This window comes from Bubalus kerabau, chromosome 16 (genome assembly GCF_029407905.1).
Source record: "Bubalus kerabau isolate K-KA32 ecotype Philippines breed swamp buffalo chromosome 16, PCC_UOA_SB_1v2, whole genome shotgun sequence".
NCBI lineage: Eukaryota > Metazoa > Chordata > Mammalia > Artiodactyla > Bovidae > Bubalus > Bubalus kerabau.
The window spans coordinates 67,971,456-67,986,706 of NC_073639.1; the positions used below are offsets into that span (position 1 = coordinate 67,971,456).

At 51.2% G+C, this 15,251-nt stretch overlaps 1 protein-coding gene across 4 annotated transcripts in view; it reads right to left on the reverse strand.

The window, feature by feature from the left end:
- Positions 1 to 5,241: 5,241 nt before the first annotated feature.
- Positions 5,242 to 15,251, reverse strand: part of ACACB (acetyl-CoA carboxylase beta) — a 115,043-nt gene continuing 105,033 nt past the window's right edge. For all 4 annotated transcript variants that reach the window (XM_055550714.1, XM_055550716.1, XM_055550715.1 and 1 more), the window contains 7 exons: positions 14,822 to 14,957; positions 13,593 to 13,770; positions 10,294 to 10,406; positions 8,818 to 8,972; positions 7,739 to 7,909; positions 7,309 to 7,445; positions 5,242 to 6,594 (listed from right to left, as the gene is read on the reverse strand). In XM_055550714.1, the coding sequence (XP_055406689.1) occupies positions 6,468 to 6,594; positions 7,309 to 7,445; positions 7,739 to 7,909; positions 8,818 to 8,972; positions 10,294 to 10,406; positions 13,593 to 13,770; positions 14,822 to 14,957 (1,017 nt within the window). In that variant the 3' untranslated portion in view covers positions 5,242 to 6,467. The remainder of the gene's footprint in view (positions 6,595 to 7,308; positions 7,446 to 7,738; positions 7,910 to 8,817; positions 8,973 to 10,293; positions 10,407 to 13,592; positions 13,771 to 14,821; positions 14,958 to 15,251) is intronic.

Sequence of the window (15,251 nt, forward strand, 5' to 3'; positions counted from 1 at the left end):
CCTGACCGCCTCGCCTGCCCCAGAACATGGGCCCTGGAAGGATGCTCATGGAGCCGGGTGTTGTCAGAAGAAGGGCCCCCTACCCTCCCACAGGCCTCTGAACTGTGGCTACTGGCTGACCTTGCCTGACCTCCAGGGGAAGTTTCTGGGCCCTCCTCAAGTCAGCAGGACAGAAGAGTGGACAAGGCCCCCGTGACGCTCCTCCGAGGCTCGGGATGCGAGGCCTGGCCGAGCTGAGAACAAGGTCTCTCCAGTCTGCCTCCCCGCTGGTTCCTGAACGACCTGCAGCCCACTTTGGGACAGGTGCTCCACGGAAACACCCCGGTGGGAAGGCCTTTAAATTATTCTCCTGGGATGAAACACCTGTCTCAGTCTCCAGCAGACAGGCCCCGAGGCCGGGGTGGGCTGGCAGACTGTCCAGCCTTCGTGGACCAGAGAAGGCTGAACTCAGAACCGGGCACCTGCCCCACTGGCTGGCAGCCCCCTTCCCTCGTAGTCTGTTAGGTTTCACAGGCAGATTCCTGAGCCGCACCAGGCACTGTGATCCTATGTACCTTTATTTATATTTATTGGAGCCCATCCACGCCACCTCTTCAAACCTCGCCCGTGGCCCGTGGAATGAGATTCCATGATCCCTCCCTGCACCCCTAAATGATCCATATATCACATCTCCAACTGACTCTTAAGCCCTCTGCAGTCTTGGGCTGCTTTTTTTAGAAAAAGCAAGCACTTTTGATACAGTGAAACATCCTATTTTTTTAAAATTAGAGACTGGATATTTTCCTAATGCTTAGTCATGATTCAAAACTCTTGAAATGTGCACCTAAGAAGGGAGACTTCTAGTTTGGATTTTGGGGGCTTTCAAGTCAGGATGGGATGGGAGGAATGGGAAGGGGTTTTTTGTACTGGAAATGAAGACACTCCTGATGGAAAGAAAGTTAATTGTGAACCAGGTAAAGCCACTGACCCACGTGGCTAGTGGGGCTCTAGAAGCTGCAATGCAGAGTATTTATTGGCACTTGTTGGCCTGTCTCATTGCCCCATGACCTTCTTTATGTCTTTTTTCCCTCTCTTGTTGCCAGTGACTGACTTTCCAAGTGGCAGTTTCTACAGATAGTTGGCTTAGAGGGGAGCCAGGTGAATGGGAAAAAAGCCAGGGATCATCCAGCTAAGCTGAGAAACCATGGCAACCGCTTAAACTACTGTCCTCTCTGGCCCCGCCGGATGTTCGGTTCCTTCACCTGGGAGTTCCCGAACCTTAGAGCCAGAATTTTCTGAGTAATCCACAGGTCTGCCAGCCACCTGGTAGGCTTGGTGTTCAGGCCTGTCTTGAAGGACCATCTCTAACCTCTTCCAAATTCTGGAACTTTCTGCCAAGCATCACCATCATTACTCATAGCTCAGCGCTACCTGTTGGAACAGCACCGCTCGCCTGCTTTGTGTGACGTGACGTCCCCTCCCATAAGTCAAGATGTTTGAGTCATTGTTAATGAAGATTGTGTTTGGGCGCCCCCAGGACTGTGTATCGTAGTGTTGGAGATCCGTCTTCTGTCAATAAAGGCTGAACGCAGCTCTGTGGCTCGAGGCAGGGGTGAACAGGGGAGAAAGGGGTGAACAGGGGAGGGAGGGGCAGAGGACAACAGCGCCTCCAGCCCCTCACAGTGGAGACCCACTTACAGATGGGAAAACTGAGGCTCCGAGAGCAAACACTGAACCCAGGTCCTCTGATGCCAGGTTCCCCTCGTGCCAGACTGAGAGGATGCGGTCATGATTGGTAAAATTAGTCCGGCTGCCAGCCCCCACCCCACAGTGCCCAGGCTCTGGACAAGCACTCGCTCAGGCAGGGATGTGAACCCTGCCTACTGCTCAGAAGGTGAGGCTCAGAGAGGGTGGGCAGGACTCGGGGTCCCAGTGAGGAGGCAGGACTGAGACCGTGTGTGTGCCAGGCTGAGGAGCTATCTCTTTGGTGTCTGCTTGGGGTCAGGGTGGCCAGTGAGGTGGGAGGAGGTACACTCTTTCCAGCACCAGGCCCTGTGCCAGTCAGGGCTGTAAATCAGCTCATTCGATCCTCATGACAACACTAAGAGGCATGTCTTACTACTTGCTACACCCATTTTACAGATGGAGAAGCTGAGGCCCAGGACTAAAGGAGGTGACTTGCCACCCAAGATAACAGCAGAAGAGCATTTTGATTAGCAGTCTGGGACTTCCCTGCTGGTCCAGCGGTTAAGAATCTGCCTGCCAATGCAGGGGACACAAGTTCAATCCCTGGTCCTGGGGCAACTAAGCCCATGAGCCATAACTAAAGTGGCTGAGCCTGTGCTCTGCAGCAAGAGCAGCCACTGAAATGAGAAGCCCACACACCGCAACTGGAGGAAGCCCACACACCCACAAACACCCAGCACGGCCCAAAATAGAAATAAATAAATACTTACGAGTCTGTCGAACTTTTAAGCCCACCCAGAAAGGGACTTGCAGCTTCACCGGGAGACCAGACCCACACATAGGCGATGATCAGCCAGTAGGGAAGGTAGGGGTTGATTAATGGGGCTGTAGGTGGTACCAGGAAGGGCTGACCGGGGCCCTGCTTCAGAGGAGAACAGGCAGGCAGCGGGGAGGGGGTGCTGCCTTTCTCTCCCCAGCACCCTTCCTCCTCAGCTTGGCTCCTGGGTGGCTCTGTGACTTGCCTCCCAGCCCCCAGGCACCCTCGGTGATGAGTTGGGGGCAAGGGCCTCGGCCGTATGGGTCACAGCCCAAGAGCATCGCCTGCACGATCTGCAGAACCTCTGGGGCACAGGTGTGCTCTCCTGCTGGGGTGCTGAGCTGGGCGGATGGAGCCCGAGCGGCTGGATAACCACGTGCCGAGGGCTGGGGAGCCCTTTCTTGGGTCTTACACCTATTCCTTACCATGGGCAAGTGGGGCTGGTATGTACAGTCAAAGCGAAAATGCCAAGGTCACAGGGTCATGCCTGTGCCGGGACCGTGCTGACGCTGGAAGAAAGCAGGGAGGAGACACAGGAGCAAGGCTTCGCTGAGAGTCTCTGCAGCTGGCTACTAATGGATGAAATGTACTCCCTGCCACCCCCTGAGGACCTGCTGCACACACATAAAGCACCGCAGGACTGGGTTTGTCAGCCTGGCCACTTCTCACCAGCTGTGTGACCTTGCACATCAAGTCCGCTCATCTCTGAGCTGAGGTTTTCTTGTTTATAAAAGTGAGGCTAGAAATGTAGCATCCACCCTCAAAAGGCTCTGCAAAAGGACTGCACGCGATGGAGGCCAGGGCACTGGAGGTGGCCAGTGGCATGACCCTGAGTGCTCAGTGTAGGCCTGGGTAGGCAGCACAGGCCTCTGGGCACACTCAGTGGCCTGATCCTTTCTCCCTCCCTGGAGGCAGCTGTGCTAAGTCTCCCGAAAGAGGGAAGTCTATCTTACTGGGGAAGGTCCGTTCATGCCAAACTCAGCATCACCAGCTGGCAGACAGCAGCTTGTGTCCAGGTGTGAAATGGCAGTCCAAGGATGAAGAGGTCTCCCTGTGGCCTTCGGGAAGGGAACTCGCAACCAGAGCTCCGTCCTCCTGAGATGGGGGGTGGCACAAGATCTCAGCGGCGACAGGAGGAGGGAGCATCCCAGGGAATCCCCTGCCAGTCTGCCTGCCTGCTCTACTCCAGGTAATAAGCCAAGGCCAAAATGCTTCCTTCCAAAAATAATTTATTCCACACATTTCCTGGTAGGTTCCTCCACCCACCGTTCCTGGGTTGTAGCTAGTCATCGATGTATCGTCCCTCCCAAACCCACAGGGACTCCCCCACATGGAAAGAAATCGGTTCCCAAAGCCGCATGGACTCTTACCCACCCCCATCAGTCTCGGGACACGACAGAGGCTGATTTCTCTCTTTCTCCCACCCCTCACTGCGCCCACACCACCTACGCTGGCCAGTGCCAGGGTCCAGCCCCGGCTGATCCAGGGTATTCGAAAGAGAGACGGCGTAGGCGAGGATCAGGATACAATAGCTTCAATTAGATATTAATTAAAGATATAAAGAGTAATAGAATAAGGATAGCTCAGTAGGAAAATTCAGTGGAGAAAAGAGGCTGAGTAGCTTGGTTTACGCGGGGGACCAATAAAACTTCAAGACAAGAAGTTTGCACCACTTACGTAGGCCACAGGCGTCCTTCCGTTCTCCCGAAGGAGAGGAGACACTGAGGCCTCCCCGGTCGGATCTTAGAAGCCCAGGCATAATTAGTAAGCATGGTGGGTTCCGCGCTCCAGATGGAGACTCAGCCAGAGAGAGAGAGAGACATGGGGAGACCAGTCTTTCGAGGAACTGATCCCAATTCTTTATTTTCCATGGTCTACTTCTATACACTGAGATGTTATGCAAAAGTCACGCGGGGTCAGCAGTCCTGACTTTTATCAAAGTCAGGTGCTTCATACAAATGTATACAGAGGTCTTAGGGGTGTTACATCATCTTCTGGCCAGGGGGCCTGCTGACAATTTACGACCCTCTCCTTGTGACAGCGGTCAGTCAACCAGGACACTTATTTCTCCAGGGGTGATTATTCTTAAAACAGACGCCACCCAAATAAAGTTACATCCCTATAGGGTGAGGGTGTAGTGGGTTTTAGTTAAGGAAAGAATTTACTTAGCCTAAGGTCTAACGTGATTTATATCAAAGGTTAATACTTATTTCTTTTATATATTCATTAATGTGTGTAAGGGCAGGGGATATGGAGACTTAGCAACAAACATTGGCTCAACAAATGAAAAAACCCTTCACCAATACAATTTCTAATCAGCCCATTATACTTATACTAATAGCTTTCTAACTTTTCTAAGGAACCTGTTTTTAGAAGGTTTAAAGCATCTCGTGCCTCTCACGGTTGGGAGGCTGTGAGCAATCACATGTGGCCGGACAAGCCTGTCAGGCAGGCTAGAGAACCTTCAGAGGAGTTTGTAGGTTGAAACATTCCTATCACACCCAGGAATTATTATTAACTGGAGCTCTAGGTTAACTCCTTCTCCGAAAGAGGTGGTGGGGAACAGCCCCCCGTAAAGTCAGAGGTGTAGGTAAGAGCACAAAGTAGTAAAGTAGGCAGGCTCTGGTTATGGGGGTAGATGCTCGAGGATTTCCAGGGGGACTCCTGAGGCTCGATCCCACCTTTGCGTATGTCGAGCCTCCTTCCTCATGACCTTTGTCATAGGCGGAGTGCCTCACACCGGCCCCCAACAGGCCAGGGCTGTCATCATTGGCCGATGGCCTCAGACATCCCCCAGCGTTCCCGCTTGTAGGGGCTTCCCCGCAAAACCTCGCTGGCCTCCACGTTGGCCAGGTGTAATGTCCAGTGTCCTCAGGCAGACTGCCTGTCACGGCGGTGGAGGGTGGCCGGCTCCCTCCATCATGGGCACCGGGGACAGATGGACGCGGCCGGGAGGATCGCAGGTCCTGACGCTGTGTGGTCTTCGGGGCTGTGCTGGTGGCGGGCTCGCGAAGCCCTCCCTGAGTGAATCAGCGTGGTCCTCACAGTCCAGTCCTTGGGAACCTCCGGCTCTGTCCCTCGGGCTACAGCCCACCACGGACACTGAGGCAGGAGGCGCAAGAGTGAAGGGGACCTGAAGGGGCCTCCGAGGCAGGTGACGGCAGCCACAGGGATGACACCTGTGAGCAAGCCGGGCTGCTGAGGCTGGAGGTCTTGCCTCTCTTCTCTGTCCTCCCAGCCCAAGCTGGAGTCCCTTCCTCCTTGGAGAGAAGGGGCAGGCAGAGGGTTGTGAACCACGTGAAAAAAAAAAGTCTCCCAACGCCCTTGAGCCTAGGGCTATGCAATTTTCTACTAATGAGGGAACTAAGCCCAGTAACGGGACTTTGCTAGTGATTAGCTAGGAGTCTTGTGGGGAACAAAACACCATTTTGTACTCTTAATTAAAAAAAAAAATCATTCATACCCTTTCCTGGGTGAGAGGAATTCAAATAAAGATTCAAATAAGCAGACTACAAAAGTAGATGTTCTCTTTTCTCGTCTCTTATTTTGATTTCCTTGTTAAACTGCTGAAACCTGTGAGAGGCTTACATCAAGAGCTGGTCTTGGAGTAAAAAAATTATAATAATAATAAGATTCCATGCTCTGATAGAAAATGAGTCTAAAAGAATACCTGGATCCTGCAAGGCAACAGAAAGTGGACGGAAGCTGGAGTGTTTGGGTTCAATTCAATTCAGCGATGGAGCAAAGTGTCTTAAAGAGCTAAAAACCAGACTTCCTAGCAATGGAGAAGGGGGCGGTTTCTGCTTGGAAGGGGGTGCTCCCGAGCCTTTTATTAAACAGGAGTGAGCTGGGGGTCAGCAGCCTTGTGGCAACACCCAGGACTTTTAAAAAGCAAACCCCCGCGGTCCTGGCGAGGGCCTGCGGTCAGTGGATCGATGTGGTTTCTCTTGCCGGAGGTCCTGCGAACGACCGGGAGGACCGGGGGTCAGGTAGAGGCCGGGCCGTCCATTGTGGACAGGAGGTGAATGACCTGGGCCCGCTCGGCCGGGCTGATGTGCTGGCTGATGTACACCAGTGAGTCCATGGCCAGCTCGGGGTTTTCTTGAACCAGGCTGCAGGAGCGAGGGGAGGAGGGCAAGGTCATTTCTCCCGCTGAGTTCAGTGGGCCCCCGCCCCCTGGTAGCCCCAGAGCCCTGTGCAGGACCTGTCCCGCTCCTGGGTGGGCAACCAGCCACCCGGAGCGCCCAACCCTCTTCCTGTCGCGGTCACAGTGGGGGCAATGGTCCCGTGGGGCAGGAGGGCCACAGCACAATCTCAAGGAACAACAGTGGACCCTCCTGCTCACAGGTTGTGTGATCTGACACACACACACTCTCACCCTGAACCTCAGCTTCACCCCCCAGATGGGGTCCCATGCGCTCAGCTCCCTACCCCATGGGGACGTGGGGAGCAAGCCCTCCAGAAAGGATCATACCCAGCAGGAGCTGGCAGCCCAAGGACTAGGTGTTCAGAACATGGTTGTCTAAACAAACATGCTTTGGCCATGACCTTGGATGAGGTCTAGCCAGGATAACGAATTGAAATCATCGCACCCCTCACCCCCGCAGACGGCATCCCCAGGACTCTGGGCCGGGAGACCTGGCTTGGGGGGAGTGGCGGCCTCTTAGCTGGGGGCCTGGGGTGTGGACCCCGACCCTGAGGTGGGGGCCGTGGACCGTGAGATGCGGTGCACTCGAGTGGCCGCTCTGGGGCCAGGTGACCGGACACGAGTCCTGGTGACCAATGAGGGTGAGGTGGGGGTGGGGCGGGGCGGGCCGGCCACTCACCCCCGGATGGTCTTGAGGGCGGAGTCGCGCCTCAGGCACGTGATGTTCTCGCGGATGGTGGAGTGCAGCCCCTCGCTCGCCTGCCCGTGCGCCTCCAGCCACTGCACCACCGTCTGGTTGTTGTCCCACAGGTAGGCCTGAGAGAAAGCGTGACTCGCTCAGGCGTGTCCGACTCTGCCACCCCACAGACTGTAGCCCGCCAGGCTCCCATCTTCCCCACCCAGGGATCGAACCCGCGTCTCCTGCATTGCAGGTGGATTCTTTACCGTCTGAGCCACCAGGGAAGCCATAAGGTAGGCCTGGGGTGGAGGCTGAGGCTGCATCAGTGAGGGGCCCCTGATGGCTGGGCAGGCCCCCTTGGGCCCCCGCCCCATGTGTCTCTGCCCCTTGGACCCCCGCCCACGCCTGCACATCTCTGCCCCAGGCCCACCTTGACGGCGCCCTCCGTCTCCACGAACCAGCGGCGCAGCATGGACTGCACGTGCATGTAGCTGAGCTCGGGGCAGGCCCTCAGGACCTCCTGCTTCACCTGGCTCTCCAGCAGCAGGCGGCGCAGGCGCCAGTACAGGAAGCTGCGGGCCGTCTTCCACTCCAGGATGTCCTGCAGACAAGCTGTGGGCCTGAGCTGCCCCCCTCCCAGAACGGTGGAGGGGGATTCTAGGACCTGCCCAGGTCCTGGCCTTGTGATCACTCCCATTTCACAGGCTGGAAAACTGAGGCTCAGGGAGGCGGCAGAGTCAGGACACTGCCATGTCTCTGGACCACCTCCCCTGGGTACAAACCCAGTGCCCACCTCCACCTCCACACCCAGAACACAGGCTCATGAGGGGTGTGGAGGGCCTGGAGAGGAAGGAGCCCAGCACACAGGGGTATTCAGGACTGGGGATGACCTCGTGGGGATGGGGCAAGAGGATACGGTTGTGACCATCAGTGGTGGGGGAGTGTGTTGTGGGAACAATGGTCCCAAACCCAGCCCAGCGGTTCTGAACACACACAGGGGTTGGACTGGTAGTTCCCAAACTTGGCAACCTACTAGAATCTGTGGGGGATTTGGAAAAAAGAAATACTGATGCCTGACTCCCCTCCCACCCATATTCTGATTTAATTGGAGAGCCACCTGGGCACTAGAGTTTAAAAAAAATACTTATTTATTTATTTTTGGCTGCACTGGGTCTTAGTTGAGGCACACAGGCTTCCCTCCAGTTGTGGAGAGGTGTGTGGGCTTAGCTGCCCTGTGGCATTGGGATCTTAGTTCCCTGACCTGGGACTGAACCCCTGTCCCCTGCAATGGAAGGTGGATTCTTAACCTTTATGTTTTTGTTTGTTTGTTTGTTTTGTTTGAATTGTTTGTTTTTGTTCTTTTTTTAAAAAAAAAAGATCCCCAGGTGATTCTCACAGGCGGAATTTGCCTCATCCCACAGGCCTGAGTGCAAATATTCTCTGCGTGTTGGACACCAGGTGACCTGAGGCTCGGCCATGCACGCCGACCCGAGCGCCGCAGGCTCTTACGTAAATGACGCCCTTCTCCAGCATCCTGCCCGCCTTGTCGTGGAGGTCGGCGAACTGCACCGCCACCTGGTGGTACATGGGCAGCAGCAGGTCCTCCCGGGCCTTCAGCTGGCCCTCCAGCTCCTTGCGGTCCATGTCCGAGAGCTCAGACACTCCTGCGGGCAAGGCAAGAGCCAGGGTTTGCAGGGCAGGCCTGAGCTTTAACCTCCCAAGCCAGGTTGCTCCTGCACCCTCAAAAACACACCCAGTGCTAAACAGCTGGTTCCCACCAGCATCTGTTGTACACATGGGAATGTAAGTGGGTCAGCCCCAATCTCCCAGTTCATCCACTCTCTGCTCCAGGCCCCACACGTCCGTTCTCTCTGTCTCTATTTCTGCCTTGAAAATAGGTTCATTTGTATCATTTTTTTGATTCCACGTATACGCGTTAATATACGATATTTGCTTTTCTTTTTCTGATGGCTTGGCTCAGTGCTCTATGATGACCTAGAGGGGTGGGGGGGGGTGACGGTGGGAGTCGGGGTCCAAGAGGGAGGAGACATATGTTCAGTGAGGATCCACCTCGTTGTACGGCAGAAACTAACGCAACAGTGTAAAGCAACCTGACTCCAATAAAAAAAAAAATGTACCCAGATTTGCAAGACAGCATTCAACACTCAGCTTCAAATTTGTTCCCGTTCATCAGGCCCACTGCGCTTACAGGACACCATCAGTTACCGTTTTTAATTTACATAGTAAAATCTAATAAGGGAATATTATAAACAAGTCTATGCCGATTTGATAATTTAAATGAAACAAACTCCTTGAAATAAAACTACAAAAGCTCACCTAAGAGCAAAGAGATTAAACTGAACAGTCCTCTATATAAAAAAGCAATTGAATTTGTAGTTGAATTGTAAATCTTTGCTATCAAAGATTTAAAGAAATAATGCCCACTCAGACTCAGAAAACAGAGGGAGGAACACTTTCTGATTCACCCTATGATATCAGCATTACCCTGATACCAAACCAAAGAAATTATATACCGCTCATCACCATCATCATAAATCTTGTGAATTTCTGATGACACAGATCAGTTATAAAGGCAATGCTACGTCGTATGGATTTTTAAAGAGAATTACAAATAAGTTGCAAGTGAAGCAAACCTATCACTCAAACAAAATTAGTAAAATGCCTGATGGAAAAATTCTAAAGGGTAACTTTGCTACCAAAATTCAAATGTTTCTCATTGGCTTGAAATACTTCAACTATTCTGTCTTGGGTGTGTTGAGAAATTACACTCACTGAGGCGCTGTGTATGTTTTTTCATGTTAAAGGGCTTGATGGGCTGTGTGGGAATGTTTGAAACATCTCACAGGTGTTGCTGCTGAGTTTTGGTGTGTCTTCACTATTTTTAACCTGATAGAAGCCTCCAGCCATGAGTGGGCTGAGCCCTTTCACGACCTCTGAGAGGTGATACGTTTCAGACCCACTCACCGAGCTGTTCCACGAGCTTCTTGGAAACGGGGTCGAGTCTTCTGATGGTCTTCACCAGATCTTTCTTCCGGTACTTAATTTCCACTGTTCCCTCTGGCTCCAGAACACTCGCTCTGAAAAAGCCAGCAGCGGGGGGAGGCGTATAAGAGAGGCTCCCCAGCAAGCGACCGCCAGAGGACATGCAAGGGGAGGCAAGACCGCCAGGAAAGCTGGTGGCAGTCCTCTGCTCTGTAGCTGGCTTTCTGCGTGCCCTTGGGCAAGTCACTTCCCCTCTCTGGCCATCTGCTTTTCTATCCATTGAATGAAGAATTAAAGCAGCTTTTAAAGTAAAGTGTTCTGGGACTTCCCTGGCAGTCCAGTGGTTAGGACTCCATGCTTCCACTGCACAGGACATGAGTTCAATCCTTGATCAGGGAACTAAGATCCCACATGCCATGGCATGGCCAAAAGCTAAAAAATAAAACAAAAATGTTCTGAACTCTAGAAGGCCCTTTCAGCAACAAGAGTGTGTGACTTTTTCCAGAACAGCATATCCCACCAGCTCTTCAGCAACAGTCCTCTCTGGCTTTCCTAATCTCTGCTCTCCTCAGGCCAGGGTGGTGGTGGTGTTCAGTCACTCAGTCATGTCCGACTCTTGGTGACACCATGGACTGCAGCACACCAGGCTTCCCTGTCCTTCGCCATCTCCCAGAGTTTGCTCAAACTCATGTCCATTGCATTGGTGAAGCCATCCAACCATCTCATCCTCTGTCATCCCCTTCTCCTCCCACCTTCAATCTTTCCCAGCATCAGGATCTTTTCCAGTGAGTCAGTCAGTTGCATCAGGTGGCTAAAAGTACTGGAGATTCACCTTCAGCATCAGTCCTTCCAATGAATATTCAGGGTTGATGTCCTTTAGGATGGACTGGTTGGATCTCCTTGCAGTCCAAGGGACTCTCAAGAGTCTTCTCCAACACCACAGTTGGAAAGCATCAATTCTTAGGCACTCAGCTTTCTTTATGGTCTAACTCTCACATCCATATATGACTACTGGAAAAATCATAGCTTTGATTATATGGACCTTTGTCGGCAAAGTGACGTCTCTGCTTTTTAATACTCTCTCTAGGTTTGTCACAGCTTTCCTTCCAAGGAGCAAGCATCTTTTAATTTCGTGGCTACAAGGTACTCTTTAATCTCCTTAAAGCACACAAAAGCACATGGAGGAATCCAAGATGTGAGTGGCCCCCTCCATTCCCAACTCTCTCACCCCACCCCTTGGTTTCCCCCTGCCCCCTTCTCTTCTGACAGCTTGGAAGCCCTGACCAATACTACATGTAGCTCTGAGCCTCCTGGTGACCAGAGTGAAAAGTTAATGTGACCGCATTTGGGGCTGCCCTCGTCCTGAGTCTTCTGGAGGTCTGACCTCAGCGGCCTCCCGTGAAGGTCACAGGGCACTGAAGGCAGGACAGGCTCAGCTCATTTGCACCATATCACGATGTCTAACATAACGCCTGAGACACAGTAGGTGCTCAATAAATAAACACTGAACTGAGGAAAGAATACGGGAGTAGACACAGGAGGAAGGTGCCTATCTATACCTTGAGCAGAACTGTTCTTTTTTAAAAATATGTTTGTTTACTGGGCTGCTCTGGGTCTGAGTTGCAGCATGCAAACTCTTAGTCATGGCACGCGGGATCTAGTTCTCCGACCAGGGATAGAACCTGGGTCCCCTTCACGGCAAGCACAGAGTCTCAGCCACTGGACCACACCAGGGAAGTCCTGGGCAGAGCTTGGGGCCTTTACATTCTCACAGCATTTGGCAGTCTTCATTTTGAAGACACTCAAACATCGAGTTACAAGCATTATCGTCAGCATCCTTTCTGGAAGAATCTACCTGGGACAGACTCCCACTTGAAAAAGAAAAGTGCCAGGAAGGTTTCTCTCCCCTGAGGAACTGGTGTCCTCTCATGCAAGTACACATTTTAGTCATTCACTTGTCCGGTATTTCCCAAGCACCCATTAGGAGTCAGGTACTGTACTAGGCCCTAGGCTATAACAATAAATAAAAATGAATAAAACATAGCCTCTATGGAACAGTTTTGGGGAAGACTGAGAGTCTAGTAAGAACTAGACATCTAATCATATTTCCCTTTTCATCTTGGCTGCCAGGAAGCTCAGGTGCTTTTCGTCTTTCTTTTTTCTTTGGCTGCACCAGGTCTTCGTTACTGCATGGGCTGTCTCTAGTTGCAATGAGTGGGGGCTACTCTCTAGATATGATGCTCAGGCTTCTTGTTGTGGTGGGTTCTCTTGCTGTGAAGCACGGGTTCTAGAGTGCATGGGCTCAGTAGTTGTGGCTTGTGAGCTCAGCTGTCCCGTGGCATGTGGGATCTTAGTTCTCAGACCAAGGATCAAACCCGTGTCCCTGCATTAGCAGGTAGATTCTTAACCACTGGACCACCAGGGAAGTCCTAATAAATTAATTAATATACAATCAATCAATTGATCATAATTAATATTTAATATATTTAATATATTACTATATTATAATTAATTATATATTAATATAAATATATTATATATCATATATAATACATAATATATTAATTAATAATTATATATTATATATACTATAACATATATTAATATATGTAATAATATATAATGTGATATATAAAAATTAGTATATAATATATATAATTATAATATAATTAATTATATATAATCTATTATACATATTATAATATATAATATAAAAATATATATTATATGTATAATATGTAATTATATATTATAATTATATAATATATATCATATGTAATTATGTAATTATAATTATATATTATAATATAGTTACTATATTATAATTATATATAATATATATTATATAATTATATATATTATGACTTAATATAGTCTATATATTATTATATAATAGTATATAACATATTATATATTATATTTACATAATATATTATTAATATATCAATACTATATGTTATATTAATTATATATTATAATTATATATTATAATTTTTATATTTTCTTTAAGTGATTGCAAACCTTGGGAAACAGGTGAGTGTAAGTTGTGAAAGAACAAACTACAATTCCTCCACTACTTCTGGGCTCCAGTCACTAATTACACTGAGAAAATCCAGTAGCATGCTGGACACTGGTTTCAGACTGGGAGAACTGGCGTCTCTCCACCCCTCTGGAAGTTCAGAACAGCCCTGCGATCCCCAGAGTGCAACTCCAAGGGTGCGGGGCCTCAGGACTCGGAGTGAGAGCAGGAAGGCGGGGCTGGGCTGGGGCAGCACACCCACCTGCTCTCTCTGTCCGCGTACATCTCTATGCACAGTGGGTTGATGGAGGTGTCCATGACTGCCCAGGAGCCGCCCCGGACCTCCGCATAGGGCGGGATGTAGATCAGGACAGGCTGTCTGTACTTCCGGAGGCCGTCCACGATGTAGGCTCCGAACTTTAGCACCTGGTCGTACATGTCTGAAAAGCAAGGCAGCCACCATTGAGGTGACCTCCGGCCCACTCTTCGCTGCCCAGGGGTTGTGGCGAGGCTCTCATGGGGCCAGGAGGCAGGATCAAGGCACAGAGGGCTCCCTTGACCAGGTCCTCCTCCCTGCTGGGGCCTCAACATTCCCACCCAGAAAAGGAGGCATGGGCTGATCTCTAAGATCCCTTACAGCCCTGGCTCAGAGATGCCCCTGGCCTGTCCCTCTGTTTCCAGAACAGAACCCTCTCCAAGGATAACACAGTCTCTTCCCTCTTGCTGCCCACAGGCATATGGTCCTTATTTTCTTCCAAGACACGTCTAATTAGGCATGGTACATGGAAACAACAGCACAATAACAAAGTCTAGGACCTCCCTGCTGGTCCAGTGGCTAGGACTCTGAGTTCCCAATGCAGGGGGCCCAGGTTCAATCCCTGGTCAGGGAACTAGATCTCACACACTGCAACTAATACCTGGCACAGCCAAATACATAGATAAATATTTTTAAAAAATAACTCAAAATCACATGGAGAGTAACCACCACATGCAAACGAACCCTTGCCGTGGCCCTCTGAGGTTGATTCTATCCTTACCCCTCTTCGCAGAGGAGAGAAACTTTGGCTTGGAACAGTCACCCACCCAACAAGGACTCAGACCAGGTCTGCCTGGCCCCAGTCCAGCTCTTTCTGAAACATCCCATTGACAGCCTCTGTCTCTTGAAATGCGCTCAGTGCCTTGAAGCACTTGGATTTGAGTGTCAGGTCACTGAGGCTCACAGTTGCCCCTAAGGAGGGCAGGAGCCTTCTCATCTTCCTAAGTGGGGAGGTGACAGCCCAGATCACTCGGCAGCTTCCGGGAGCCACCCCTGCCTCTCCCTGCATGACGGGGACCTCTGGAAAGTCACACTGGAAGCCCTCAGTTCCCTGAACAGCTCCCGTCTGCAGGGCTGCAGGAAGCTCAACTAAGATGATAATGTTGCGATCCCAAGGGAGCTGTCCAGGGTGCTGACCCCGAGGCTTCAGGGCACCCACAGGAAGGCCACTTTACCTTTCATGCCCCCGGAGAACCCCCTCCAGTTGGCAAAGATCATCAGGGGCAACTTCTCCCGGTTGAAATCATTGATGGCCTGGGCCGTCTTATAGGCCGAATCTGGGAACCACACCTGGCCAGCCTGCTGGATTATCTGGAACACAGAGCAGCCTGCGTCAGACTCCTCTGAGCAGAACAAGGGATGGCCGCCCGCATGGCACCCTGGAGGGCAGGCAGCCTGATTGGCATCAGTGACAACACCAGAGATGGGGCTCAGACACGTGACTCTCATGCTGCGGCCCAGGGAGGCTCCTGTTGCCTGTCGATAGGTGCCAAGCTGGTAAATGCCACCCTGAGTAGGGTCCCAGGACCCGCCCTCTGACTTCTGAACTCCTCCCAGGGTGCGACATGGCCCACCCTAGAAACAGCAACAGTGGAGAAGGAAATG